General features: G+C 40.2%; 1 protein-coding gene across 6 annotated transcripts in view; it reads left to right on the forward strand.

Moving 5' to 3' along the window:
• Nucleotides 1–2,812: 2,812 nt before the first annotated feature.
• Nucleotides 2,813–27,182, forward strand: part of UNC5D (unc-5 netrin receptor D) — a 417,169-nt gene continuing 392,799 nt past the window's right edge. For all 6 annotated transcript variants that reach the window (XR_015795854.1, XM_088139128.1, XM_088139129.1 and 3 more), the window contains exon 1: nt 2,813–3,019. Coding sequence is in view for 5 of the 6 variants with exons in the window: in XM_088139128.1 (XP_087995254.1) it covers nt 2,929–3,019 (91 nt within the window). In the remaining variant the exon portion in view is untranslated. The remainder of the gene's footprint in view (nt 3,020–27,182) is intronic.

Raw genomic sequence — 27,182 nt, forward strand, 5'->3', positions numbered from 1 at the left:
CTGCAGTCTCATTGGCCTTTTTCTTTCTCCTTTCTCATGCTTATATATTTATATTTTAAAATCAATGGTAGTGTAATATCTTCTAATAGGAGCTACTGTTGTACTGAAATCTGTCTTCTGGTTTTCTAAGAATTTCTTTTCTCTGCTTCCTTTTTTTTTCTGCTTCCTTTTCTGAGTGCTTTAGAATTGTTTGTGTTTTAAAAATGTTTGCATTATCGTTGTGAGGTAGCTGACTGTGCATTATATTTTTAAGGTACACATCTCTCACTCTGCAACTTCCCTTGTGGTTGGAAATGCATGGATTAGTCTAGATCTTGGTGTCAGTTTTGCAAGACTTCATGTATTATGCCTTTTTTGAATAATGAAAAAACAGGCAAGAAACATTTACTAAACATTTACTGAACATTTACCACAATTTGCAATTTCCTCTAACATATGTAGTTGTGTACTCAATTTTCTATTAAAGAAGTCTTGGAGGGGAGGGAACAAAACATATCTATCCTTAATATGTGTATTTTTTCCCCCCAAATGTAACTTTCCCAGATGTAGGCTCCTTTTTTATACCATGTTCCCAAACAAAAGTTGGGGGTGATGTAAAATGTCCATGATCGTCATCACTGGGACTATATTCACGAGTCTATGATCCAGAAAATGAGGACTGGGGAATTCTGGGAGTTGAAGTCCACACATCTTAAAGTTGCAGAAACACTGGTTTGGACAGTCATTGCTAACTACAGCATGTGTAAGCCCATTACCAATCAGCACCTTGGACAGAGGTGATCCTGAAATGAAAGCTGAATATCAGATTGTCACGTTCTTACAATGGCTTGTATCAGTAGCAGATAAAACATCTCTGACGATTTCATGGTAGAAATTCCTTTCCCTCTTGCCTAACATGAAGCCTGAAGCATAAGAATCTGCGTAAAACAAGTTTAACAATCCCACTGATGAATAGCGAGTAAGATGGTGAAGCTGCTGCATTCATGAGACGGGATTTTCTGGTGTAATTGTGGGAGAGTAGATCTGCGCATTGCTTCGCAGAGCTCACTTCTTTGCTGTTCAAAACCACAGAAATAGGGCTGCGTGTGCTTCAGAAATTACTGCTTCGGACCTCACATGGCTTCTGAGAAAAAAAAAGTTGGTGCTACCTTATCTCATTCAAATGAATGCAGTTCTGAAAGCAGAGGCACCTTTTTTCTGCTCATGCAGAAAGCTGAGAGAAGTTAGATGGCTTTATTGAATAACAGAGAGGGGCCATACTGGCATGAAGCATAAAGCACTTCTATTGAATCATTTTTGCAGTATGCACAGGCCTACACAAACACTCACACACACCATGACAACAAGTCAGAAATCATAACTTCCTCAAAGGCTGTTTAACAGGGGACGTTTCAGACCTAGCAACTTCATTTACAAACAGATTAAGCTTGCTTAATTTTAACTGGTGTGTCTTAGCATATTGTACAGAGGCAGCCCATTTGGTTAGCTGATGGTTTAATGACCAGGGTAAACCCTATGCATGGAGAACCAGTTTGGTGAAGTGGTTAAGGCATCAGGCTAGAAACTGAGAGGCCATGAGTTCTAGTCCTGCCTTAGGCACAAAGGAAGCTGGGTGGCCTTGGGCCAGTCCCTCTCTCTCTGCCCTAGGAAGGAGGCCATGGCAAGCCACTTCTGAAATCTTGCCAGAAAAACTGCAGGGACTTGTCACCAGGAGTCACCAATGACTCAAAGGCACAATAAATAAATAAATAAATAAATAGATCCGCATATATAGGTTCAAAGAATAGTAAGATTATCTATAGCTTCTATGCAAAAGAAATGAATAAGATGGAAAAGATAGAAATATAGAGAAAGCAAGTAAGGAAAATAGAATTAGGTGAGACAGAAAGAGGAAAGTGGTGAAAAAGGAAAGACAATAAGGGGAAAGGAAAGGGAAGTGAAGAAGCAAATGGAAAAGTTGTAAAAGTTTAGCTATTGCACTGCAACCTTAACGCACCTAAGGTAAAGATGCCCTCTAGTCAAGCTGGATCCCTAGTAACCACACAAACATCTTTAACTGCAAGCAAGTGCCAAGGTTCCTCCCAGTCAAAATCAACTCCTTATGGATGCAACCCAGTAGATTCCTTGGCACTATGTGGAAGTGCTTTGCCTTCTTTGGGGATGCTTTGGGACCCCCCCCCCTTTATTGCCCTGGGTTTTATTAGTGGTCTCCGGTCCAAGTACCCATCAGACGGGAGCCTTCTTAGCCCTGCCCAAGCCCAGCCTAGGTCAACCCAGCGCCGCCCGAAGTCATCCCCGTAGTTGGAAGGTGAGCAAGACAAAAGTTGCGGTCAAACAGCGGCAACGTTTACTCAGTAGGAAGTTCCGCGGTGCCCTTCAGCGCTTCCTCACGAGCATGGGGCTTGGGGGGGGGGGGGCAGAAGGGGAGAACTGGAACCGCAGCCGGGGTGGGCTTCCAAAGCCCTCTCCAAGCGGAGGGCGTTGGAGACCTCATCCGCTGGCTGAGCCCCCACGGCGCAGTTCCTGCCGGCCCCGTTCGGACGCGAGAAGCGGCGGCCCCAGCAGCGCCCGCCTCGGGGCTGGCAGGCCCGCGGCGGCGAAAGCGAGCGCGGCAGGAGCGCTAACGGGAGCCGGCGAGAGCGAGGACGCCCAGGCGGGTTGGGGACAACTCCAGCCTGGCTCCGCTTTCCGGCCCCTCCCCTCCCTTCAGCCGCTAGCCCCGCCCATCCCTCGCCTAATTGGCTGCCGGGGAGGAGGGGGTCTAATTGGGATGCAGGCGCGCGGTTGCTCGGCTTTAGTCTGGAGCCGGGCGGCGGGTGGGTGGCTGGCTGGCTGCCGTTGCGGCTCTCGCTGAGGGCAGCGTCGCATTCCCGGAGTACGCCAGGCAGGTAGAGTTTGCCCTCTCTTCCTTCCTTCGCCTCCATCGCCATGAGGGCTGGCAGCGCCGACGGCAGGACCGCGCCTTGCGTCTGTCTTGGATTGTTGTTTGCGCTGCTCGGCGGAGCCGGGACGCTGCGAGGTGAGTAGGAGCCCCGCGAGTTGGGCGCGGAGGGGGGTCGCCTTCGCCGGAGAGGTGCTGGGGAAGCGGGGCGGGCGGACGGGCTTCTGCGCTGGCAAGCGGGTGGGTGGAAGGGGTGCAAGTTTGCCTGGGCAGCCTCTCGTTCTGCCCCCTCTTCCCCCTCCAGTAAGTTCGTACAGACCCCCGTCTACAGGTTGTCTCGCTCGACAGCCGGGCCGTAGGAAGCCTCTGTCGTGCGTCCACGGGCAGGGGGGCAGCGCTGCCGCAATACACGCGCGGTTCCCCCATCCCTGCCTTCCGCCACCCCGCCAGAGGAGGGATGCAGCCGGTCTGGATCGCTGTGCCCGCACCCTTTCTCCTGGCTTGCTTTCCCTCCCTCCCTCCCTCCCTCCCTCCCCAGTCCGTGTCGGGGGCTCCGGTCGGACTTAAAGGGACTTCTAGAGAAAGCCGCTTTCGTCCTGCGGCGGCCGAAAGAGGGGAGGAATCGGTGGAATGTGGGACCGTCGTTTTTCCCGGAGCAGGAGCGCTGAGGCGTGGAGGGCTGGGCGTGCGCTCGCTTACGACCCTGCCATTTTTCTGGGGCATTGGTGGCAACGCTGGCGGGTTTACAATCGGATGTTGGGCACTTGGCACCGGAGCCTGTTGCGTCGGTTCTTGGAAGCACGTCCGGTCGGATCCTCTGGATTAGCCTTGTGTAAACCACATTGCGGACGTTACTTCGGAGTAAACGTGTATTGGACTGCACCGCTAGCTCCAGGATACTGTTTTGGAATGTAGTGTTTGCCCGCTGTTTAGTGCCGGTGTTGATAAATACGCCTGCTGAGTTTGCAGCAGTCACCAGTGACAAAAATCTGATTCCTGACAACTCTATACAGCCTTTGAAATCACGGATCAAGGTTTCCTCAGCCGTCGGGGCGTGGGTGTATGTATCTCTGTGACTGTTGCTACCACCTCTGGTTCACACAGTGCATTAGGTATTGGGAATAAGACAGATATCACTGGGTCTTTGAGTTTGCCTCAGAAAGGATGGAAGTGGATACTTTGGGAGAAGATGAAAGCACAGTTTATTATACCATATTGTCTAGTAAAGTATTGGAGTTCTCTTGGTGTGTTCAGGAGACTGCCTTCTTAGAAGGCTTTGATTTCTTTTAACTGGAAAATGTCAAGCTTCTCATGCTTTGCCTTTATCTTCACTGAACCCAGAGGTACATATATAAGAGGATAGATAAAAAAAGCCTTTAGACAGCTAACTTACACATGCTCTCTCCCCCCCCTTCTTATGCTGTTTGCTGTTTATCCGTCTTGTAAAATAATAATCTTGTAAAATAACAACAATAAAGAACTCCCTTTGAGTTGTCAAGCTCAAAGGGAGGCTTGTAAGAGCTGGCCAATCATTTGGATCTCCATAATTGCAATCAAGGTGTTAATTTAACTAACTTGGACAGCAGCTTTATGTCAAGAAAAGCAAACTGTGACCTTCTGACTGAAATAAAAGTGGAAGATAGTTTCGGTGGCTCTGTTACCACCCAGCTGGATATTTGTTTATAGTGGGGTTTGGGGGGGTGAGTGAAATAGAAGAATCTTGTTCTTTAGGTACATTGCAGAGCAAAATATGGGTAGCATGTATGTGAAGGACTTGGCCTTTCATAAAACCTATGTTTCTTTCAAATGCTTGTTGAAATGCTTCACTTTCCCTTAAGGTTTTAGAAGCTCTTTCATTACACTGGATGTTTAGATATTTGTTCCTGATGGAATTCTTTTGTGAGGACATTAGTGGGACAGGTAGCAAAGTTTTTGACTTCTGTCTGAAGTCCTTTCCTATGTGAAGCTGCATAGTGTTTAGATGAAGCTGTAGGTTGAAGCATTTAGCCCCAGCTACTGACGCATTTGGTGATATTATAGTTTATGAAGTTGTCATAGGACACACACACACACACAGACTAACAGCATGGCTAAGTTGCATCAAAGCATGTATGTGCTTTATATCAGCTTTGGCTGTCTTACCATCAATATTTAATAGGCAATTGAAAGTCAGTCAAGAAATTGAACCCAGAAAGTCACTAAATTCATCCAGGGAGGGTGGGAATTAATTTCAGGATTCAAAGAAAGCTAACTTTGAAGTCATACATATGAAATTCTTAAGTTTTCTTACTCTCTGTAAATCATTGTTATGTGCCTCACCCCCATGCACACAAACACCATGCATGTGCCCACACATACACCTCCTCCCAAAACTTGATGGTGCTTTACAGGTCTAAAGAAGACTGCAATGTGTAATCAGTTTGATCAATTGGCTAAAATGCCTTTTGATAAAATAATGTAATGGATGAATTGCGATGGAGGTAGTCGCATTAGACCACATCAAGTGATTTCGCCATCCCTCTTGAGACTATGTTTTCCAACTGACAGTTGCTCTTCAAAAACACAGATGTTTTTCTCATCACCTGTTCTCTGACCCTCTCTAACTTGGGATGTTTTTCATGCAAAGCTTCTGCAGTCTTACAATGTTGTGGCTCCCTACCCCCCTGAATGAAATACATTTTTTTAAATATATATTTTTAAGAAGTACTTGGCTCTCCATTCCCGTACACCTGGAGCTCTCCTTGTCATCTCTGCTTACAACTCAAGAAAGCTGCAGAATAGAAGTTGTGTTTTGAATTATGCTTGCTGAAAGGGACAATGGTGGTAGAGCAAAGAACAGGGGGAAAATACTCCTCCCACCCCTTGGCTTGTAGAATGACAGCTAAACCTTGCAGCCCCATGTTTCTGTTGTTGGGCTTGTCAGGACTCAGATCTTACAGGAAGCAGAGTTATTCCAGCTTAATACTGATAAAAGAGTGCAAAACATCATCTATCAAGATTTAGTGGGCACTTAGTCCCAGCACCTTGAGAAAAAGACGTATTGGGTGATTGCCTGACATGTTTTGGTGAACGGAACATTTACATGGTTGCTCAAAATGAGAAGAGGCCAAACTTGCTCAGCTGAATTCTTAAAGGGTTGTTTTTACTTGCTTGGAATAGCTTGAAAAACCCAGTATTATTAGCCCTAGCCCTGTTAAATGGTTGGTATATAAAGCATTTTGACACACTATAAACTATATTTCTTCTCCTGCAGTATCATGATATTTTGATTTTATGATGGTAGGGGGAGAAGAAATGCACACATCCCTACATCTTCTGAGATGTACACATTTCAAGAAGACATTAGTTACCTTTGTTGTGATCTAATTTTCATTGTTATGATTTATTTGACAAATGAATAGAAAATAGCTTGGAAGACGCATACATTTTCAATGTAGTAAGAACCAAATATGTCCATTCCTCCTTTGTTACTATTTTAGTCATATGCAGACATAGAGGAATGCGAACCCTAATAGCTTGAAAGATTTTTTTCTGCCCCTTATGGCATCTTTGCATCCACAAGGCTGCTTGATAGCCCTTTATCTTCAGATTTATGATGATAATACACGCCCAACAGACTCATTCACTGGAGGATGCAAGAGTTTGTGAGGTCAGGCGGGTGCTGGAGTGCAATTTCCTTTCTCTCTAAAGTTTTGATTAAATAATATCAAGGGCAGGCACTGCTATTTAGCATTTCTATCGCACTTTTTGAAAGCACTTTGCAACTTCTATTTGACTTGTCCATGCAATCAGCTCTGAAAGAGAGGCATCTTTTATCCTGATTTTGCAGGTGGAATGAGGGCAGCGGGAATGATGGCTGGCCAAACACATTGGACATGATTAGATCAAAACTATAAAACCCAAATATAGCTATATGTTTCTGTACTTCTCAAAGATGAATTCAAATTCCAGTGCTAGTAGAGGTATGTGGATAGACTTGGTGACAGAAACAAACCACAGATTAGATTTTGGGTTCCCATAGAGCAGTGTTTCTCAACCTTGCCAACTTTAAGATGTGTGGACTTCAACTCCCAGAATTCCCCAGCTAGCTTGGGAATTCTGGGAGTTGAAGTCCACACAACTTAAAGTTCCTGAGGTTAAACACTGCCATAGAGTGTTTGGGGATGCTTCCCTTGTCGCTTTTGGAACTCCTTGTTCCATGAGAGCTTTTGGCTTTGTATTGGTTGCCAAGTGGGGTGTGGCCATTTATTGAGTTCCCCAATGACAGTTAAGGCAGCTATAACATGTTCTTAAAATTACAAATATGTTCATGAGCAAGAAAAGTTGGGGACCCCTGATACAGATGACAGTTTCCTATTGTAACACTTTATAGTTTTCAAAATTGAAAGTGTTACAATAGAAAACGTCTATTTATCCACCCTGAAAAATTGGGGGTAGTGTTCATTGTTGGAATTTGGGAAGTGAACCCATATTCCATCATGCTGATTTTGTTGGCTTTTATTGCTTCATAGTTAGGGATGGTTACTTTGTTCAAAATGACACCGAACTCTAAAAAATTAGTTTTCCAGAACTATCTATTGCATGTAGTCTTAAAGAAAAAGTAACTTTCCAATGAGAGTTTCAACTATATGCAAGTTTGTTAGAGAAGAACAGCTCAGCGTCTAATTAGTCCCTCTTCTCCTCTATGATATTTTGTAAAGGAAATGTACAATGTAATGATATACCATGGAAGAATTAGATACAGGGGTTCACTTTTTATTCTCTTGGTTAGAAGCAGTAGCTTATGAACAGGAAGACACACTTAATGATGGAAACCTTTCTTCCAAATCCTCAAGCACCTTTCTATTAAGACTGGCTGAACTTTGGTGTGGAAACAAGATTGTAGATATATTCCTGCTTGAAAAATGTAGATCTCACATCTTCGTTTTTTCTGTGCTGCAGACTACTACAAGGAAGCCATTGTTGGCTGCATCAAAATACACTTTTGCTTTGACACTCTTTGTGATCCTGTTGCATGTCACATTGCCTTGGAGAACATTGTTATCATTTTTAAATCCATGCTTAATCCTTGTCTCTTTTGACTGAAGCGTACATTATCAGTTTGAAGCATACTTTGTTGGATTATCCCAGGTCCAAGGCAATGATGAAGGCTTCTCATTAGCTTGCTTTTTTTAAATGGTAAAGGTATGTGTGAGAGAAGAGTCTACAAATGGACATGTCTGTATATTGGGATACACATCCATCATGTTTCTTTCATGCTGTAGTAATCCCATGTCCAATTTTTTTCCTTAAAGTTCTGCAGGATAAAATAGAGGAGGATGAACCAATTGGATCATTAATATTAACTACTTCTCATTTTTCATGGGTATTAACAGCAGGCAATAGTACCTATACACTTGGAGGCAGCTGTTTTCTGGATAGCCTGGGTAATGAGCAATATATTCTGTATTCTACCATTTCTACTTTATACTGGGATAGGTAAGAATTAATGGGTTGGGAAATATTATCCCACAGATGTGCTTTGGGTTCTACCGCTTCTAAGATGGTACTGTTGTACCGTACAGCCCAGAAGACCCACATCAGCCATGGTACTGTTGTGCTGATCTGGTTGGCTGATCAGAGTAGACAGGATTCAGGAGTGAAGGAGCCAAAAAATTGAGAGAAAGGGTGCCGCTGTTCTGACTCTTCATCTCTGGACCTCCATATAGAATGACTGTAACAACATACAAATACAGCTGGATCTAGTTGAGTCATTGAAGGCATTCTTCTTGACTCATTTCTCACTAAAAGACAGCCTGGGACCTAACTCTAATTACACCATACCTGTGCAGTGTCTTCCATTTCCCCAATATAGTATCATCCAGATGGATTAATTCAGGATCTAGATTGGAGTAGTTGACATTGTGTTTTCCTGATGCTGAAATATAGGTCCCATGATCATTTGCCAGGTTGGCTGGGCCTAATCCAATGTCAAAAACATTAGAGAACATTGATTTGCCTTCTCCAACATAACATAAGCCATGTTGTCTGTAAGTACTGTGATTCTCCTTTTCAATATTAACTTCCAACTGACAGGATGTCGTTGGCTAATATAATAAGTTTCATAGCAAGCTGTACTACGCAAGCAAAAACAGTAGGCTATCAAATGCTAAGATGGAAAATTACTTGTACTGAGAAGGTTCCCCTGAGGAAACTTGATGCTACCTTCCCCCCCCCTCCCCCTTCTCTCCGTATTTTTAGACCAACTTGCTAGGGAAATGTAAAGTCTGAGCTACAGAGTAGAATCTCAACACCAGAGGCTGCTGTTTCTGCTGCTTTGCATGCTGCCTCTGCTTTTAGTGGAGCAAGTGGCTGGCTTCATTTTTAGCAAATATGAACTTCTCATCTTTGGTTTCTCCTTTGAAAAGGACTTTACAGCCCAAATTTAGGTGTTATGGAAGGGGGTTATCTCAATATGGCATGAAGACATGGGTGGGTGGATGGGGGCGGGGAGAGAAGGGACCAAACTCGTTTCTGAAAATTATTTTCTTCCATCCCAAATGTTTAGCTTTTCTCCCAAGGTTTAATAAGTAGGTTTGGGTAGCTTTTGGTCACCAAAACTTTACATGGGAAAGTTATTTTCCCCTACTTTTACAACTTTTCACAGGAAGGGGGTTTTCTCTCTTGCCAACACTTTTCATCAAAGTTGTCTCATTTCTTCTAAGTTATTTTTTTCTGCAACTTCACATCTCTGCTCTGAAAATGTTAATTACCTGGGTATTTTGGGAAGACAAACTCTGCTCGGCCACGCACAGTACTTCCAGAAAATTCCTGACTTGTTTTACTAATAGTTATTTCTCTCAGGATGTTAACTCTAATTTCAGGATCTCTTGGATTGGAATATACAATATATTAGACCAACAGTAGATATAATTCAACACTCTTTCAGTATGACAGGATCAATAAAATATTGCATAATAGAGTACTTAGCATAAATGCAATACTGATGTTACACAGTAGATGTCTTAACATATTCCCTGTTGTTTCTATTTATTGTTATAAAATGGATTTAATACTTAAAACATTATTGATATTCCTCTCACATGGTGGCACCCAAGATAACTTTTGGGGGAGAAAAGGTGGCTGGCTTTCTATTGCCTCAGAATGATGTTCTTGTTTGACCCCAAATATTTGTTGTTTACCCATTCTTGTATACTTTCATGGTTGGAAAAAATCTTGTTCTGCCCTTACTGGTTACTTGATTAGGAGGATATCATACTTAGTCCTAATTGAGTGTTCAGGCTTTTGGGAAAGATCTTACGCTAGTAATAAACTGGTATCTCATGTCATACTGTTGCTTTTTCATAGAACATTGAGAAACAAACAGTTATTTGTTCATTTCTTTCTATCCAGTTGTACCTTGTCCATTCTTGAGGCTAGTATTTGATGACAAGATTCTCATGCGGTATCTATACAGCTCCTCCTGCTTCTGTTTGCTTCCATGATGAGGCCACGCATGCCATCTTCTACAGTAATTGGTTTCATTTTTTTCCTGATAGTAAGTTGATTCAGGAAGACAGTGTTTGATGTAGGCTTTACATCAAATTTTGTTTGGCTACAATTCAGTTTTTGACATCTCTCTCTGTTCTAGTCAATTGTTTTTTGTTTTTTTTTTGAAATTCCTATTTTCTATTTTATGCTTTCAACATTTGTCCCAAACATACTGTATCTATATCCAAATATTTTGCTCATTCATACATTAAGATTCAGACTTCTGAGATTCAGATTTTTTTGCTATGGTTGGCATATATTAGTAGCATAAGTATACATGATTTGCACCAAACTCACCACAACTTGATGGTGGGAACCATAAGAGGATAAACTCTCCATGATATAATGATAAAAAGTTAAAGGGCTTCTTGAATAGAAAAAAAGATGATTGGAACAAAGAGGAAATACAAATTAAGGTGGCAAAGTGCTAATAGGTAACAAGATAGCTCAGTTTTCTACTAGGCAACTCTGAAGAGCAGAATAAAGGAGAAGGATAGTATCTTAAGATAGATAGAAACATGGGAAGAGAATACCTATTTATTTTGAATTTACAGAGCTGAATAAATTTGATCCTAGAATACTGAGGGCACTTGCTGGTAGTTTGGCAGAAACATTTTTAAAAGAGAGGGGGAAAGAGAAGATTAAAAGAACCACAGATTTGCCAGCGTGAAATAAATTCCATGGGAGGTTATTGAACAAATCACAAAACGATCAAGAATACATCTCACTAAACATAAGTAAACAACATGCCACATGTTTTGATTGAATAAGTTTATAGCTGACTGTAGGAGTGTTGTAGATGTAATATATCTTTATTTCAAGAAACTGTTTGAAATATTATTGTACGGCATTCTGTTCAACAAGATATATGACATGAAGCCTTAAGTAGCCACAAAGCTGGCTTTTTACCAAAAAATTCTTATCAACAGTTCCTCTTCAAAGGGGAGTGAGATATTGAAAAGTCCTGGACTGAACATTTTTTATTAATGACTTGGATAAATTGATGGAGGGAATATCTATCAGATTTACAAATGATACATAATTAGCTTAGATAGCCTAGGATATAGAAATGCAATTCAAATTTTGATAGAAAGGAAATTCACATTTCTCTTAGTAGGTTAGAGAAATAAACTGAAAATTACAGAATGGAATTGAAAAGATAAAAAAAATTAAGATGGAGGACATCTGCCTTATGAATAATACTTGTGAAAGAGTATGGAATAGCAACTGATTGCAATCTGAATATGAATCAACACTAATGTGGCCCCAAAACCATGCAATTTTAGGCTGCATCAAGATAATCATTCAGCCTTGCTCAGACCTCAGTTCCAATATTGTGTTACTCTGGATGCCAATCTTTAAGAAGGGTTTAGGCAAACTGGAGTCAGCTCAGAGAAGAGCAACAACAATGATCAGGGGACTAGAAATTAAGTGTTATGGAAAGAAGTAAGAAAGCTTGGCTTTGAGCAGAGATGACCAAAAGGGGATTAGGCCTCACTTTTCGAAGGATATCATATAAAAGTAGTTCAGGTCCTGTCCTCTAACATCCCAATGGAACCAATTATCCAACTCTTTACCGGATGTGTTCAGGCAGACAACCATCTGCCATGGCTTTAATTTTGGTTCTTGTATTTAGCAGAGGGCTTGATGGCCATAAATGGCCTCTTGAAACTCCATGATTCTAGTATCATCCTTGTGTGGCCTTTTTACTATTGTGTAAACTTGTCTAATTCTGTATTCACTCAACACATATATATGCACTCTGTTGTATTTTCTCATTTTAAACCTGGTGAATTTGTAGCAAATGTTATGGGTGCTTGATCATGTTTTTTTAAAAACAATAACTTCAGTTCAGATTGTATTGTGAGTTGGCCACAAGGTGTTGAATGGAACATAGGGATGATGATATTATTGTTGGTTGCACAATCAGCCAGATGTTTAGAATAGATTTGGCATTTTTATCCACCTATCGAGTCCTTCCCAAGTACGTACTTCCCATTGAAGTAAAGCTGTCAATGCCAATGGTGATTTTGTCAGTGCCAATGGTGTTCAAATGGCACTCCAGTTGTTTCGGGATTGCACCCAAGGCACCCATTACTATTGGTACTATATTTGCTTTCTTTTGCCACAGTTGTTCTATTTTATCTGCAGGTCTTTGCAGAGGTGGCATCTGCTGTCTGTTGCTGTCTTCTCGATTCTGGCTTTGTATGCATTTGTTCTTAAGGCTTGGTCTTGTGCAGCCAGAATTAGCCCCTCTGTCTCTTTCTTCAGCTTTCCTGCTCTTAGCCATTGCCAGGTCTTGTTGTTCTCGGCTTTGCCTGCTGATTTTTTTTTTTTCTTTCCTGTACTGGCCATGTGATACTTTGCCTTGCCATGTCTCTTTCCTATTCTTCATTTGATCTTTCTTGTAGGCCAGTTTGGTCTCTTCAGTATTCAGTAAGCCTTCATGGTATACTAGCTTCACTGCATCTTCTTCATTGTCCTTCATATATTCTTCTAATGCCCTTTTTTCTTCTTCAACTGTCTGGTATCATCATCATTATCATCATCATACCAATAATTGGTTAAAACCTCTGCAAGCTGGTGAGAGCAACACCAAGTTGAGTTTCATCCTGAATACTTCTCAGGAGAGTTGAAATAAATTTGACCATCACTTTTAAGTTACGTTCAGCTGAATCCCAAAGGCTTATTTAGTCATGGGAGATCAATGAGAAGTTTTCTGGTGAGTCCATGAGCAGGATTTAATTGCTTTTTTTTTTTTTTTTTGTTTCATTCGTGTTGCTTCTGATATTGAAGTGAGTCTGTCTTGTCTAGTCCAGTCTTAAAGCAAGTTGGTGATCAACATCACATTTTGAGGAAGATAATTCCATAGAATATATCTTGTGTGAGGCAGTACATCTTTTCAGAATTAGGCCCCATTTGCCTTTACTAAATGACACATTACTCTGATAGAAGAAAGACAATTCTCTCTCCTCACTTATTCTATAGCATTATTATTTTATGTACCTCTAATATAGCTTTCCCACATGGAGATCAACAAAGCCCAGTTGCCTTCTTTGATCTTGAACAGAACAGCCAGATAGCAGTTAATTCAGCAAGGTGGGAGGAAAATATCTTGAATCTAAATCTAGAACATTGATGTGTGTGTGTGCGCGCGCACGTGTGCATGCACTGATTGCAGCAGACAGATCTTCTGCTATAGTTATTTTCATTCCACATATAGTACCACATATATGCTAGCTGAGTTGCGTCTAAGGGTATGCCACTGAGTTAGCCAATTCCAGATTAAGGGGTTGAGATTCTAGAGACCTCTGATGTACAGTTGTGCTGGCCTGAAATATGATCATGTCCTTTCAAAAGAAAATGTAACTGTGATGATAAAGGTATTTTCTGAATATATCATCAAAAGACAACAAAGGATCTCAAAATTACTGGATGGTTCAAATCTTTTGAATAAATATTTCCCCTATACAATGTCCAAAACATGCTGTACCATTTAGTTAGGAAAGTTCCTGTAATCAAAAACTAGATTTCTGAGCTGGAGAGAAGGACTGGTTTCAAAGGACTCCTTTCTATTGAAAATCATATATATAAATCTTCTGCTGCACGAAGAAAAGCAGCTGCTTGTTCTAATCCATCCCTTCCTTCAGTTTTGGTACCCTCATCATAGCACATGCCAGCCTTTGAATATACTGAATCTTCTCGTCTATTTTTGATTGCCTAGTTTTTTTAACAGATCCAAAATGTGTTCCTGCAAAGGCTCAAGTATGCGAACTTGGTGCTCTTTTGGCTACATAAACAATGGTGCTTTACTGTGAACATAAAACACTTGAGTGAATGATGCACTGGTGTGTTTTTATTTCCTTTTGGCAGCATTGATTTGATAGCTGAGAATGACTGGACTTTCCCTGGGAATGGTGATTTCTTGCTGGGTAAAGTATAAAATAGCTGACTGTTGCTTGAGAAGAGAAGAGAAAATTTTCACAGGTTCCCATAGGTGCAGCATTCCTAATTGAGTCAATGATGTGTGATAGCAGTAAAAACACTCTACAGTGCAAACTGTATTAGAAGTGAAGAATCAAGGGTCCAGAATATCAAAAATGAATTGTTCTGCTGATAACCAGTACACCGTATAGAATAGGGTGTCATACTAAACCAAGTTAGTAGGATGCATTTCCATCTGCTTATATTTCTATGGACAGATAGAAGGGATTACAATGGATCCCAAGGTCCTGTATGAACAAGCACTTGAGTGACCTTAGTTGCAGCCACGCCTTGTTAGTGAACATGAATAAAAATAAAGCATGTTCCAGGTCCCATCTACTAGGGATTGTCATCTAGTGGGACCCAGGAAGTGTGCCTTTTTTGTAGTTGCACCTGCCCTCTGGAAGATCATACCACTCGAGGTTTGGCTGGCTCTGACTCTGCTCACGTTTCAGAAAGCCTTGAGGACCTGGCTATTTTCACAGGTATGGGGGCTAGGAGAGTACTTGAGCCTACATTATTGATGAATGGTGTGTCCGGGAGCCACTTTGTATTACAGATAATCCTCCTTTAGCAACTGCCTCATTTAGTGACCGTTCACAGTTAGGACAGTGATAAAAGTAACTTTATGACCAATCCTCACATTTACGACCTTTGCAGTTCTGTAAAGCAAAGAAAAGCACAGTGGTGCTTTCACTTAGTGACCACTTCACTTAACAAGCGAGTTGCCAGTCCCAATTGTGATCACTAAATGAGGACTACCTATAATCAGTTGGGAACAGGGTTTTGTTTTTAAATGTACATGTATTTATATTAAATTTTAATTCTTGCTAGCCACCAGGTTGCATTAGTGAGATGGCTGGCCATATAAATCTAAATAAATAAATAAATAAATAAATAAATAAAGTCTATTAGAAAACAATTATTGCATTTCCCTTCACTGTGCCCAGCTACTGGTTTTAATTCATATCTTAACCAGTTGTAAGATTTTGGTTATTATAATTCCGTTTAAATGATATATGTTTTAATGCTTTATGTTTGTTGACCCATCCTGATTAGATTCTGACAGATTTCAGATATCCTCAGCTATAAAATGCTATCAATACTAAATGCTATTTTAGTCATCTATTGAATGTAGCTGTTTCATGATGGAATTTGATACTATTTGCCAGACTACCAAATAAAAGACCCAGTTTGGTATAGTGGTTAAAGGCACTGGCTGGAATCCAGGAAACTTTGAATTTTAGTTCTGCCTTAGGCATGAAGCCTGTGACCTTGAGCCAGTCACTCATTCTCAGCCCTAGGAAGAAGGCAATGGCAACCTCTTTTGAAAATATTGCCAAGAAAACTGCATAGACTTGTCCAGGAAGTTGCTGAGAATCAAGACTGACTTAAAGGTGTACATACACCTGTAGATACACAAAAGGTGGCAAATAAAGATGTCAAATGTTTAAGTACCTTTCAGATGTTCTGAATGCTTGGAATATTTCTCAGAAACCTAAAATGTTAGACATTTAGGAAGGGGATTTAGGGATCAAAATATTTTGGAACACGTGATTACTGGGCATGCTGGACCTTTTTTGGAAAGGAAAAGAGGGAGGGGGGAATTGGATACAACATGGAGCATATGCTTTACATGAAGTTACTGGCATTTCTGTTTCAAGCATTTTGGGAGGACCATCTTGATTCTTTCCCTGAGAACTTCCTGCAGTTGATTTCAAAACTGTGCTGCATTGCTAAGATTTCTGGGACAAGCTTCAGACAGCCCTCCAAAGTTACAGCAAACTTGACAGCTCTGTTTGGTTTTCCCTGGCAGGTCACTGGATTTTGAGGACCTTGCATTTGACGGTTGGTGAAATGATTTGCTGAATAATTAAGCATACGGACATCAGCAGGCAGTGGTTTCTCTTGCAAACTGCAAGGATGCCAAAACGTTGACTTGCAAGCAAGGATGATTCAAATGCTACCATTCTATACCTGCATCATGACATCAAAAAGCAAATACATAAGTCACAGCATTTGCATGATGTCATCACACATTTGGGTTTGTCCCTCAACAAGGAAAGTCACAGAGCTGCAGTGGTTGACTGTATCCTTTGGCCTGAGCAAGGATCACTAGCAATTAACCATTGCCTTTTGACATTTAGCAGTAAAGATAGGAATTTCCACTCCCTAGCCTGGTGCCCTTCAGCATTTATTTCCTAGCTAACATGGAGTTGCAGACCTAAACAATCTAGAGGACCACCAAGCTTCTTCCAAGACTGCCAAACAGCAGCTAAACTATATTCCTTTCACCCATTGAAGATTATAGGCAAACACAAAACACTTTCACAAGTGTATGATAAAATAGGACGGATCGTGATAGTGAAACTCTTCCTAAGAAAGCTTGTAAACCATCACTGACAAGAATTGAGAAAGTGCCCAGTGTTCGTGGAAAAAGCATCCTCGCATTTTATGAAATATAGCTTGAAAGTTGCTGCCCCAAAGTTACAAAGCTACAGCTGGAAGTACTGGTATTAAAGAGTCTGTCAAAAACGAATGAGGGCAGAGTGCAATATTTGTAGATGTTACACTTTTTAATTTATTAAAAAACATACCCAGTGAAAGCTGAGACAATAATGTTTCAGTCTTTCATCAGCTTTAAGTATACCATCTATCTTGTCTTATGAAATCACCAGAGAAATAAATGGGGTCGCGACAGACAAAAGCAACATTTCAAAGCATTTGTGTGTGTGTGTGTTTTAATCCTTTGAAATTATGGTCTCTAAAGCTGAGTTAAAAAAGCCTCATAATAAAGAATAGTATTCTTTTTATACCATTTTGCTTTTAATGGGATCTTTCGTAATGGGGTCTTTTGTGATATTATCGGTTTCTTTCAGGATATTATCAGAACAAGAGGTTAAAAACTTTTAAATGACCTTTTGCAATAAAACACAAATCCCCCTGTTTGCTAGCGCTGGTCACTTTGCTTGTCCTAGAGCATTTTTGCAGTCCATAAAACCCTCAGAGCCAAATGTCTGTTGAACCAGAGAAACAGCAGGTTGAAGTTCTGTTTAATTTAAAGGAAGTAGTATAAACTCCTTAGTAGTAACACATTAGGTGTTGAAACTTAAATATATGTGTGTGTGTTTCTGTCTGTGTGTGTGTATTGTATCCTTTTCAGGAAGAAAACACCAATGTAAGGAAAGCCTCTCATCTCATCAGTCTCTGAAATCTCTTAGTTCCATGTGTGCGTTTTGGAAGTCCTCAAAATAACTTCTTTCTCACCCTTAGACCCTACAGCTAATAAGGGCAACTCCAGGTAATCTTTTTCATACTAAGAATGCCTCCAGGTCTTCACCAAAGAGCAGACTGATGATCCCTCTTCCATCACCACTTAGTTATGGCCATTCTTTAGATGGTCCAGTCATTAGTAGGGAATTATTAGAAGAGTTAGAAGAACCTTGCATCTTAAAGTGATGCAGGACAATAGTGGAAGGTCTGCCTGACCCCAGAGCATTCTGTGACAATGTATAAAATCCTCTAGGGTAGAGAGGTGCTTTATAAAAGGACAAAGAATGATTCATTGATGCCCCACTCTTGTATAAATGAACATGCTGGTTCTATGGGTATCCATGTATAGGTTCAGATATTTTGACTCCCTGGGGTGGATGAAGCCTCGTGCTCAGGCCACTTGCTTCATATGGACTTAAACCAAAAGCATCTGACACGGAAGCATTGTTTTCTGTATGAAAAGAATTGCTTTATTTTTTTGGAACAATAGAACAATGTGGAAATGGGATAGAACAGGCTTATGACTGAATGAATGCAAAAATGGATGTGCACCTGATAATGACCAATTTTATACATCCCTGGATATTGAAGTTTACAGCTGCACACATTTCCATATCAACACAGTGGCTGCACTTGGAGGTTATACAAAACTGTTGTTTAGGGAGATGTGAACAAGGCTGGCTTCCTGCTGGGCTTTCATGCTCTTCCCCCTTCTCAGTAAAGTGCTCTATTGCTATCAGAAGTGAAGCAATCAAGGCTCTCCTTGTGGTGTTGATTTGAACCAAACAGCTCCCATAGATGAGTCACAGAAAAATGCTTCCAGGTGGTGGGAACGCTGGCAAAGTGAGAGCTGTTGCAAGGTGTTTACTAGATGATTTGTCCTGGTTCCTGGGGTGGGGGTGGTTGACAGCTGTGTATGCTGAGGCTGATCAGGTTTGGTAGGATGCTTGTGAGCAAAGGGTCCTTGCATGAAACAACTGATACCAGGTATTTTGGCAGCAATCATATTTAGGGCTATTCAGAAATGCCTCTTCCCAATTCATTCCTCCATTGGAGAACAGTGGGAAGACTTTTAGCAATCTTTATGGAAACATGAAGAAAACAGTAGGTGGGGAAGAGGTGCCCCAATGAACAATGATGCATTATGATATTATAATGCATGTTTCCTGGAGAAAGTAAATAGGATGTGGGGGGGTTTGTGCTGTCTTTAATTACATTGTCTCAGCAGGTGATAAGCCCTTGCTGAGCTTGCCTGAGCCCAGAAGCGAAGCAGAATTCAACCTGGTTATTCCTGGGGCAGAAACCCTCAGGAACTCTAGATGGGGAGTTTGAAAACAGTGGAAGAAAACAAGGCAAAATACAGTAGTAACCACTTCCATAAGGTTGCCAGGAAAACTGAGTTGACGTATACAGCAGCTGAGTTTGACTCAAATAAGACTTTGCTTTTTTTTTTTTTTTTTATAACAGTAATACCTAGGATTTTCTGAACAGTGTAAGATTCTAAAGGAAATACTTTCTCATACAGCAGCTAATTAGGGTTTGGAATGTGCTACCATGAGCTGGGGTATTGATCCCGAAGGGAAAGGACAAATTCACGAAGACAGAATTTACTATATGTCAGAAGGGTTTCCGTGATATTGTTTTAATACTGGCATATCTCTGACCAATTGGATAATGAGGACAGTGAGATTACAACTTGCGGTTCCCGGACAGCACTTTTATGTGTGTCATAAGGCCCACATGCCATAAGGTGGATCACCCAGACATTGAGAGGATAGTGAATCTTGAATATTTATCCTCTTAGGTTAAATAAGATAAATAAATAGCAGCTTCCTGTTAGTGTTTTAGCTCGCATCAGGATATGGTGATTCTGTAGGCAAGAAAAATGGAAAATATAGGAAGAACAGGGTTAACAGGATTAAAAGAGAGACAGGAGGTAGAAGAGAGGTTTATACCCCTAAACACCTTAAGAGCTCACTTTCCCAGTCTCAGTCTCTTGATTTGCAGAGATTAGACAAGTCGTGTCTATAAGTAATGGTGAAATTAACAGATTCCAGATTTAATAGTCTTTGGGGCAGGGAGCTGATTTCAGTAGTAATGGATATTAAGTCACTTATTTAAACATTTGATGCTCCATTTGTGAGTTCTCGCTCTATTGTCTGTGTTAGCACCTTCTGTCTTTCCTTCAATCCTCAGTTTAAGGTGACTTTCTCAGGCATCTGAGTTAATTGCTGTTACTGTCTTCCAAAAATGTCTTTTGTTGTATTTAGCCGTTGTTCTTGTTCAGTTGATGAGTAAATTGGCATTGTTTGTTTGGTGCTTGGTGCTGACTTTGTCCAGGATTTTTTATGCCCATGCACACAGATAGGAGTGTGGAAGACAGAAGGAACACCTTGTTGGAAAAAAGATACGAAACCTTGCGAAGGAGGAATCAAGTTCGCCCATGCAGCTTACACTAAAGCAAATTGCATCATTCTCTGTGTCCATTTGGTGGCAGTATCTAATACTGCCAAGCTCAGCTGTTGCTTGATCCTCTTGCTTGCCACAGTAATAACTTGCCTCTGGATGCTCACTTACTGAAACAGAGAACTCTAAGCCTTGTCTTGTGTCAAATGAGCTAACCAAATAAAAAATGAATTGAATGAATATAATCTGTCACCATCAATGAATCTATGAGAATTATCATTCCATTACTACTAATAGATTTTTTCCAAAGATGACTTTGCTACTTGACTTGCCTATTCCTATAAGACTGCTAGATAACCAAGTTATATCTATCCTTTAAATATGTCTTCTCCTTTCTAATTGCCCTGTGGGCTTGTGAATTAGCTACCTTTTCAGTTCTCACCCAGCTATGGTTTAATTTTTTGAGTGTTACTTTGAGTGTTTTGCTTCTGGAGTTTGCTTGTGGCAGAAGTAATGGAAAACATGTTTGTTTACTGAAATCAAGGAGTGGACCTTACTAGCTCTAGGCAAAGTGACCCACGTTCACCTGGATGCAGAGCTTTGCTCTATGGAGGTAATGCGATGGTCAAAGCAAAGAAGTGATGTGCTTTGCTTCCGTGAAGGGTGTCATGCTGCATTGATCTTCCTGTATCTTTTACCTCTGTCACTTGTACAACTTAGAAGAGGCATTTGTACAGGTTTTGCTCTTGTGCGTAAGTCTCTTCTGGCCTTTGCAAATATCTGAGGAGGCTTTGGCAGCTGCTGATGGAGAAAGTTGGGCATCTCCTTACACCCATTTCTAGTCACAAGCACAAAAGCTTGAGGGGACTTTGATGCAGGATCTACAGATGTGCTGAAACCTTATCTGGCTTTCACAAATGCCAGAGGACATTTGCTGAAGTCTGCAGAGCAAAGCAAGGCAAGGCAATTTAGTAACTTCAGTTTGCTCTTGAAAATGAGGGGGCCTTTTCAAAGCCATATTGGTTGAATCTTGGTTGCAGGGAAGCAGCCTTCAAAGATTTTCATAGCTCTGCTCCTTATACTTTTAAACTTTATCCCAGTTCCCCTTCAAATTACTTGTATTTTTGCTGCCTTGGAGAGAGAGAAGATTGCTTGCAATCTTGATCTTCTTAGCCAATTACAGCTTTTAACATGTATTGTTATGTTCTCACATTATTTCGCTTCTTTCTGGCAATTGTAGGGTCCTGCTGACCTTTTATAATTCTCTGTAAACTTCAGAGTGACAGCTGCTTTTGGTTGTTGCTATTGTGCCATGTCTGTTCTCAGAATCCTACACACATTTTCAGAATCCACCATAATGCTAACATTGTGCCAGAAAGGAGCTTCATTCATAAATGCAGCTTTAAGTGCTACTTAGGTTGGGAATGATGGTCTTATATGGGAAATGTATTGAGATACATATCTCAGTGAGGATACAGTCTACTTGTATGTATATATAGTGCTTTCAAGTCAGTGTTTCCTTGCAGTTTTTCTTGCAGTTTTCTTGACAAGATTTTGGAAGTGGTTTGCCCTTGCCTGCTTCCTTGGGCAGAGAGAGAGGGACTGGCCCAAGGTCACCCAGCTAGCTTTGTGACTAAGATGAGACTAGAATTCATGGACTCTTGGTTTCTAGCCTGGTGCTTTAACCACTACACCACACTGGCTCTCGAAGTAACATAGTAATATGATAGATGCAAAACTATCAGCTCATTTAGATCTCTAGAGCCTGTTTAGCCTAGCACTGCATATTCTGGGTGGCAACATTTGTCTTTCCTAACTATATATATGAGGCAGTACAGTGGCATGGTATATGCAGAAAAAGCCTTCATCCATAAGAGTACAGATTTAGCCAAAAAGGGAAGGAGTAATTCTACCCTTTTCTTCACTAGTAAGATCAATCTCAAGTTCAAAGCAAACTGGTAGAGATTTAGAGAATAAGAACAAAGATAAGTGAGGAAATGGAAGTTAACCCCTACAAGGAGAGACTTGGTATATTTAGCCTTGCCTGGAGAAAATCAGTTGGGGATTTTTTCAATTTAAATTTTTTATTAAGTTTCAGAAAAATGTAAAATACCAAAGGAGAGAAAGAGAAAAAAGACAAAAGAAAGAAAAGTACAGAGAAAGAAAAGTAACTTTCGATTTTCCTTGGTACAGGCATAGGTATAAAATAAATTCATCTCTTTCTAGAATATCTTTAAAAAATCACATAATAAAATCTATCCTTTACTCTAACATTAAAAAAAAACTTTACAAAATAAGTCTCTGTCGGAAAAAATATAAGTAATGCAAGATATTTCTGTAGTTATAGAATAAATCAATCATCAAATCTCAAAATCAAATTTTCATTTTTTGTGTATCAAGTAAAAAGTCCAAGAGTGGTTTCCATATAGAAACAAAACTAGAACACTGCTCATTTATCTTAAAAGATGGCACACGGATGGCTACAACCTGTTCTCAGGTGTCCCCAGAGTCAGGAAACAGAATAATTGTCTCCCGTTCCAGAAAGGCAGATTGTAATGGAATTATAAGAAGAAAGTAAGAACCATTTGACCATGGAGTGAATGACCCAGTGCACTGGATAGGGACTCTTTTCTGGATGACCTGAGACCATCTGTCAAGGATGTTTTAGGGTGAATTCTTCCACTTTGAGCAGATTGTACTCAATGACCTAAACCCGTGTTTCTCAAACATGGCCGCTTTAAGATGTGTGGACTTCAACTCCAGAATGGCTGGCTGGGGAATTCTGGGAGTTGAAGTCCACACATCTTAAAGCAGCCAAGTCTGAGAAACATTAGCCTAAATGGAATCTAGGATTTTCTTCATGCAGAACAGATTTGCTAATGTCGACTTATAGCCTGTTCCTCACTTGTCATCCAGAGCATTTAGAATGTAATAGGGCAGCAATAGTTGTATCTGGAGAGCTGTTGGAGACATCAGACCCAGATGCAGGGGCAAGACAGAAATGATGCTCTTGAAGCCCCCTGGGGGATAAAAAGTGGGTTCCTGAACAAGTGACATGCTTTGCTAGGCTTCTGGAGGAATGGTTGCTTTTTCTATGCGAGCAACGTTGGTAAAGAGACACTCACGCAATACCCTTTGTACATGCTGTGTTTTGAAATTCAGGTGTGCTCTTTCAGTCTTTTATTCTTTGGAAATATGAAAGTGCTCAAGTGCTTTCATACTTTCAAAGGGCAATAGTGACTTCAGCAAAAGAGAAGAGTGCGGCAAAATAGAAAAATCTACTTTTTTTAAAAAATACTTTCACTGAAATGTAGAACTAAATATTCTAGATTCACTTCCTGTTTTGGGCAGGTGCGCAGTTGCCTTGGGAAGAGAATGCTGCCTCTAGCAGGCAAAACTTAATTTCTCCTTTGCAGATGAGGGAGACTTTGCCTTTGCCCTTTCTTCCTTGTTTTGAGTTCTAGAAGGTAACTTATATTCTTTAAATGAATGCACAAATCTGGATTTGGAAGGCTCTTTGCTAGTGGTTTGCCAACCTATAACTCTCTGAGAACTATCAGTAGCTTGGCAGACGCTGCTGCTGAGTGAATTTGTGCCTCCTGAGTTCTGGTTATCATTAGTTCTGCTGAGAGCGAGAGAGAGACAAAGGAAGGTTGCCCCTCTAGAGGTAGAAAAGAAGCAGCGGCCTTCTGTTGTACACATAGATTGAATCTGTACACCTTCTGTAGGTTTTTTGGGCTGCATATAAATGAAGCTTAATTGAGGTAGGGGATGTGGACATCCACAGGAACATTTTTGCCAGACACCCTGATTATCTGTCTGCTTGCAAAGATATTGAACAGTTAGGATGAAGATCACAGAGACAAATCTGCATCCACAACTCTCTGTGATGGTGACATCTTGCTGACTGAAAATCCTGGGAGTTAGGTGTGTGGATCTGCCTGTTGAAATATAGGTGGATGAATTCATTCTGATGTTACTGTTGTTAAATCCATTAAGGTAAAACAGTTCTGCTAACCTGCATATTGCAGATGAATGGGAAGTTTAAATATGTTGGTTCTATATCACAATGTAGCTTACTTATTTGTGTTTTATCACGGTAGTGAATTCAAGCTGTTATATTTAAATCTTACTTTATAGCTTAGTATGTTGTATGTGTTATATAATGCAAACCATGACTTGGAATACTGGGTAAGCGAATCGTATTATGGCATGCTTAAGATAATGAACCCAGCTCATGAAGGGAACAAAATCTGAACTAGCCTCTTCATGATTCATTAGCACGATTCAAGCATTCATAAACATTATGCTATATCAGATTGCTTGAATTACTGTCATTTATGCTGAAGGAGAAGTTTCCCATGATCCACAATCCCATAATATTTGATAATATTATGAGATTTGGGGCATTTTTTCCCCATCAGAGAAGATAACTGGCCCTTGCAATATATATCTGTTATTTTTTTAATAAATTGGAATAACAATATTTTGGGCATTTCTATTAAAGGATGTTATAGGTTCTCTTTGGATCTTGACAGGTTGTAGTTTGTAGAAACTGTTAGATAAAAAGCAATAGATACCTGAATGAGACTCCCTGCAGTTTCTCACGGGACTGAAATGGTCAGAGAGATAACTCATATTCTCATGTAGATGAGAAGATCAAAGCCTTAATTATATTAGAGACAATATAGAGCTGTCTTCAGAGAGCTGGAACATCTGGTTGCAATAAAGCTTAAGCTTCTCAAAGCTCACTTGCATTCCATTAAATAGTTGTAAACAAGCTATTTTTTTTAAACCATGGAAGTTGAAAGATTTACAGCAAAAATCATGGAAAACACTTTTATATTCATAAAGATCCAGAATTATCCATCTGTCTAAATGTTAGAGAAGTTAATGTGGCAGATTCATCTGCCCTTCTCTGGAATTCTTGTATGATTTCAACAAATAAATACATACATAGGGACAGTTTTTCTGTAATAGCATGAACGGGAATAATAAATATAAGATGGCTTTGCCATCATATGACCATATCTTGACTTTTGGTATCAGACAACCTTAATTAAATTTTTGATGTACTGTAGATTACATTATAATCCAGTATAATCAGTGCCTCCTTTGTAAACTCTTCAGTGCCAGAAGCTTTTTCTGTTCTTATTTAAATATGTTGGTTTCTGCTATTGTGGCATCTATTTCCAAACCATGGCTAGATTTGCACCATGTATTTGTGCAACAGATCTAATAAGATGGGGTAGGGAGCTTTGCATTTCAGGTGCTGTGGGAATCTAGCCATTGCCTGTTGGGCGAAGTAGGCCATTGTGTTAAGTCATAATATGCTTCATTGATCTGGACAGAGCATCTTCTGTGCACACTGAAAGCAACTGTGTGAATCTATGTTGGGTGATAGACACTAGGTCAATCTGCAAGCACTCAGTGTTGGCCAGAGGGTTTTAAAAGGTGTAGTTGTGACTCTCACTGATAAAGTGCATGGAATCATCCAAAATGCCTGGTGGCAAATGAGGCTGGTTAAGGGAAACATTGTGGTGTAGAAGGTTGGCATATTTATTTATCAAAAGTAGGTCTAAGGTGCTTTGAATTGTTCCCTTGGTAATTATATAATTCCAGGCATCATCATCATCATCATCATCATCATCATCATCAATTATTATTTACAACAAGACAATTCAAAGATAAGGAAGATTTTACATGAAAATCCATAATTCACAGAGTATTTATCTTGTGTATTCATTTCATACTGGAGAATAGGTTATTAAGATTTAGATTAATTTAGGAAGAGGAGAAATCAAAGGAATAGAAGCTGATGCTGAAAATAAAGAAACATACAGTAGCAGACCAAATATCTAAACTGTCCTTCTGGTTGAAACTCTAATTGAAAGAATACTTACTCGGGTATAAAAAGAGAAGTAAATTCTTCCTTTGAATATACACACATCAAATGCTACTTATATTTCTCGTTGATGTCCTGTTAATTTAAACAATGAACAACTTTTTCTAGGCTAAGGGCTATATTTCCAAAAGTAAAGGGTAGGACCAGAACAAAAACTCAACCTGATGTGATTTCATTACATTTAATTAAAATCAAATATAGTGAATAAGATTACAGGTATTTAATATTTTTCTCCCTTCTGTCACATTAAAAATTACCGTTCTAATGGTGTTTAGAGACCACCTATGATTTAAGCCATATGGTTTGATAGCATTTGAAATTAATTGAATTTGACTTCTTTTTTAAAGTTATCATTGAGTTTAGTAAAGTAAGGGGAGGTGGAGGGAGAACAGAAAGCTGGCTGACTCATATCTCTCCCCACCCTCACCCCCAACCATCTACAGAATTCTTCATGATGTGGAAGCAAGCTCCTGTCTTCCAACCTGTCTCATGAGATTTTGGCAGCATGAAAAAGCATAAAACCCCAAGCTCTTTGCAAATAATGATAATAAAAAAAGTCTAACTCTAATTGGCATGCAATTTGAAAGCAGTGTAGACAGGAAGTTATATTTTGGGGTGAAGGACTCATAATCTATGCCTACCAACTGACCCCATGCTTATGTTAAGTATACTATGTTTCTGTATATTAAAATTTATAGTCTTAATCTTTCTGGGAGAAGAAAGCCAACCATCTCTTCTGATTGTTAAGTCTTCAGAAGCACATATTATGGGAGGTTAAGGTAATGAAATATATTTAATTTAGAGGACTACGCTTGCCTGCCTCTGTTGTCACCCTCCCTCCCTTCTGCTAAGACTTATTTATTTATTGAACAACATTTCTATACTGTCCCAGACAAAAACTCTGACACAGGTGACAGGACATGATTGTTACAGGCCCTGGTTCTGCAGACCTGTCATTTCTGCTTTGGCATTTGGAATGTCAAGGAAAGGAATTTTTGAAGGCAGTCTCTGAAGATACCGATTGTGTAGGCTGCAAAACTGAGCCAAGGGCATGCTCCTGATTATTCCACCCTGCGTACGTCTCATGGGATTAGACTGGATTGCAGGTGTTCAGATTCAAGAGAAAGACTTATTTAGTGCTACAGGTGTATATCACAGTAATTGGTTCGTTAGAGCAGAATGACCCATATTAAAATTGCTTAG

This window comes from Python bivittatus, unplaced genomic scaffold, assembly GCF_059951505.1.
Source record: "Python bivittatus isolate LINGU-HERP-01145 unplaced genomic scaffold, Pbiv_v1 ctg000320_np1212, whole genome shotgun sequence".
Lineage (NCBI taxonomy): Eukaryota > Metazoa > Chordata > Lepidosauria > Squamata > Pythonidae > Python > Python bivittatus.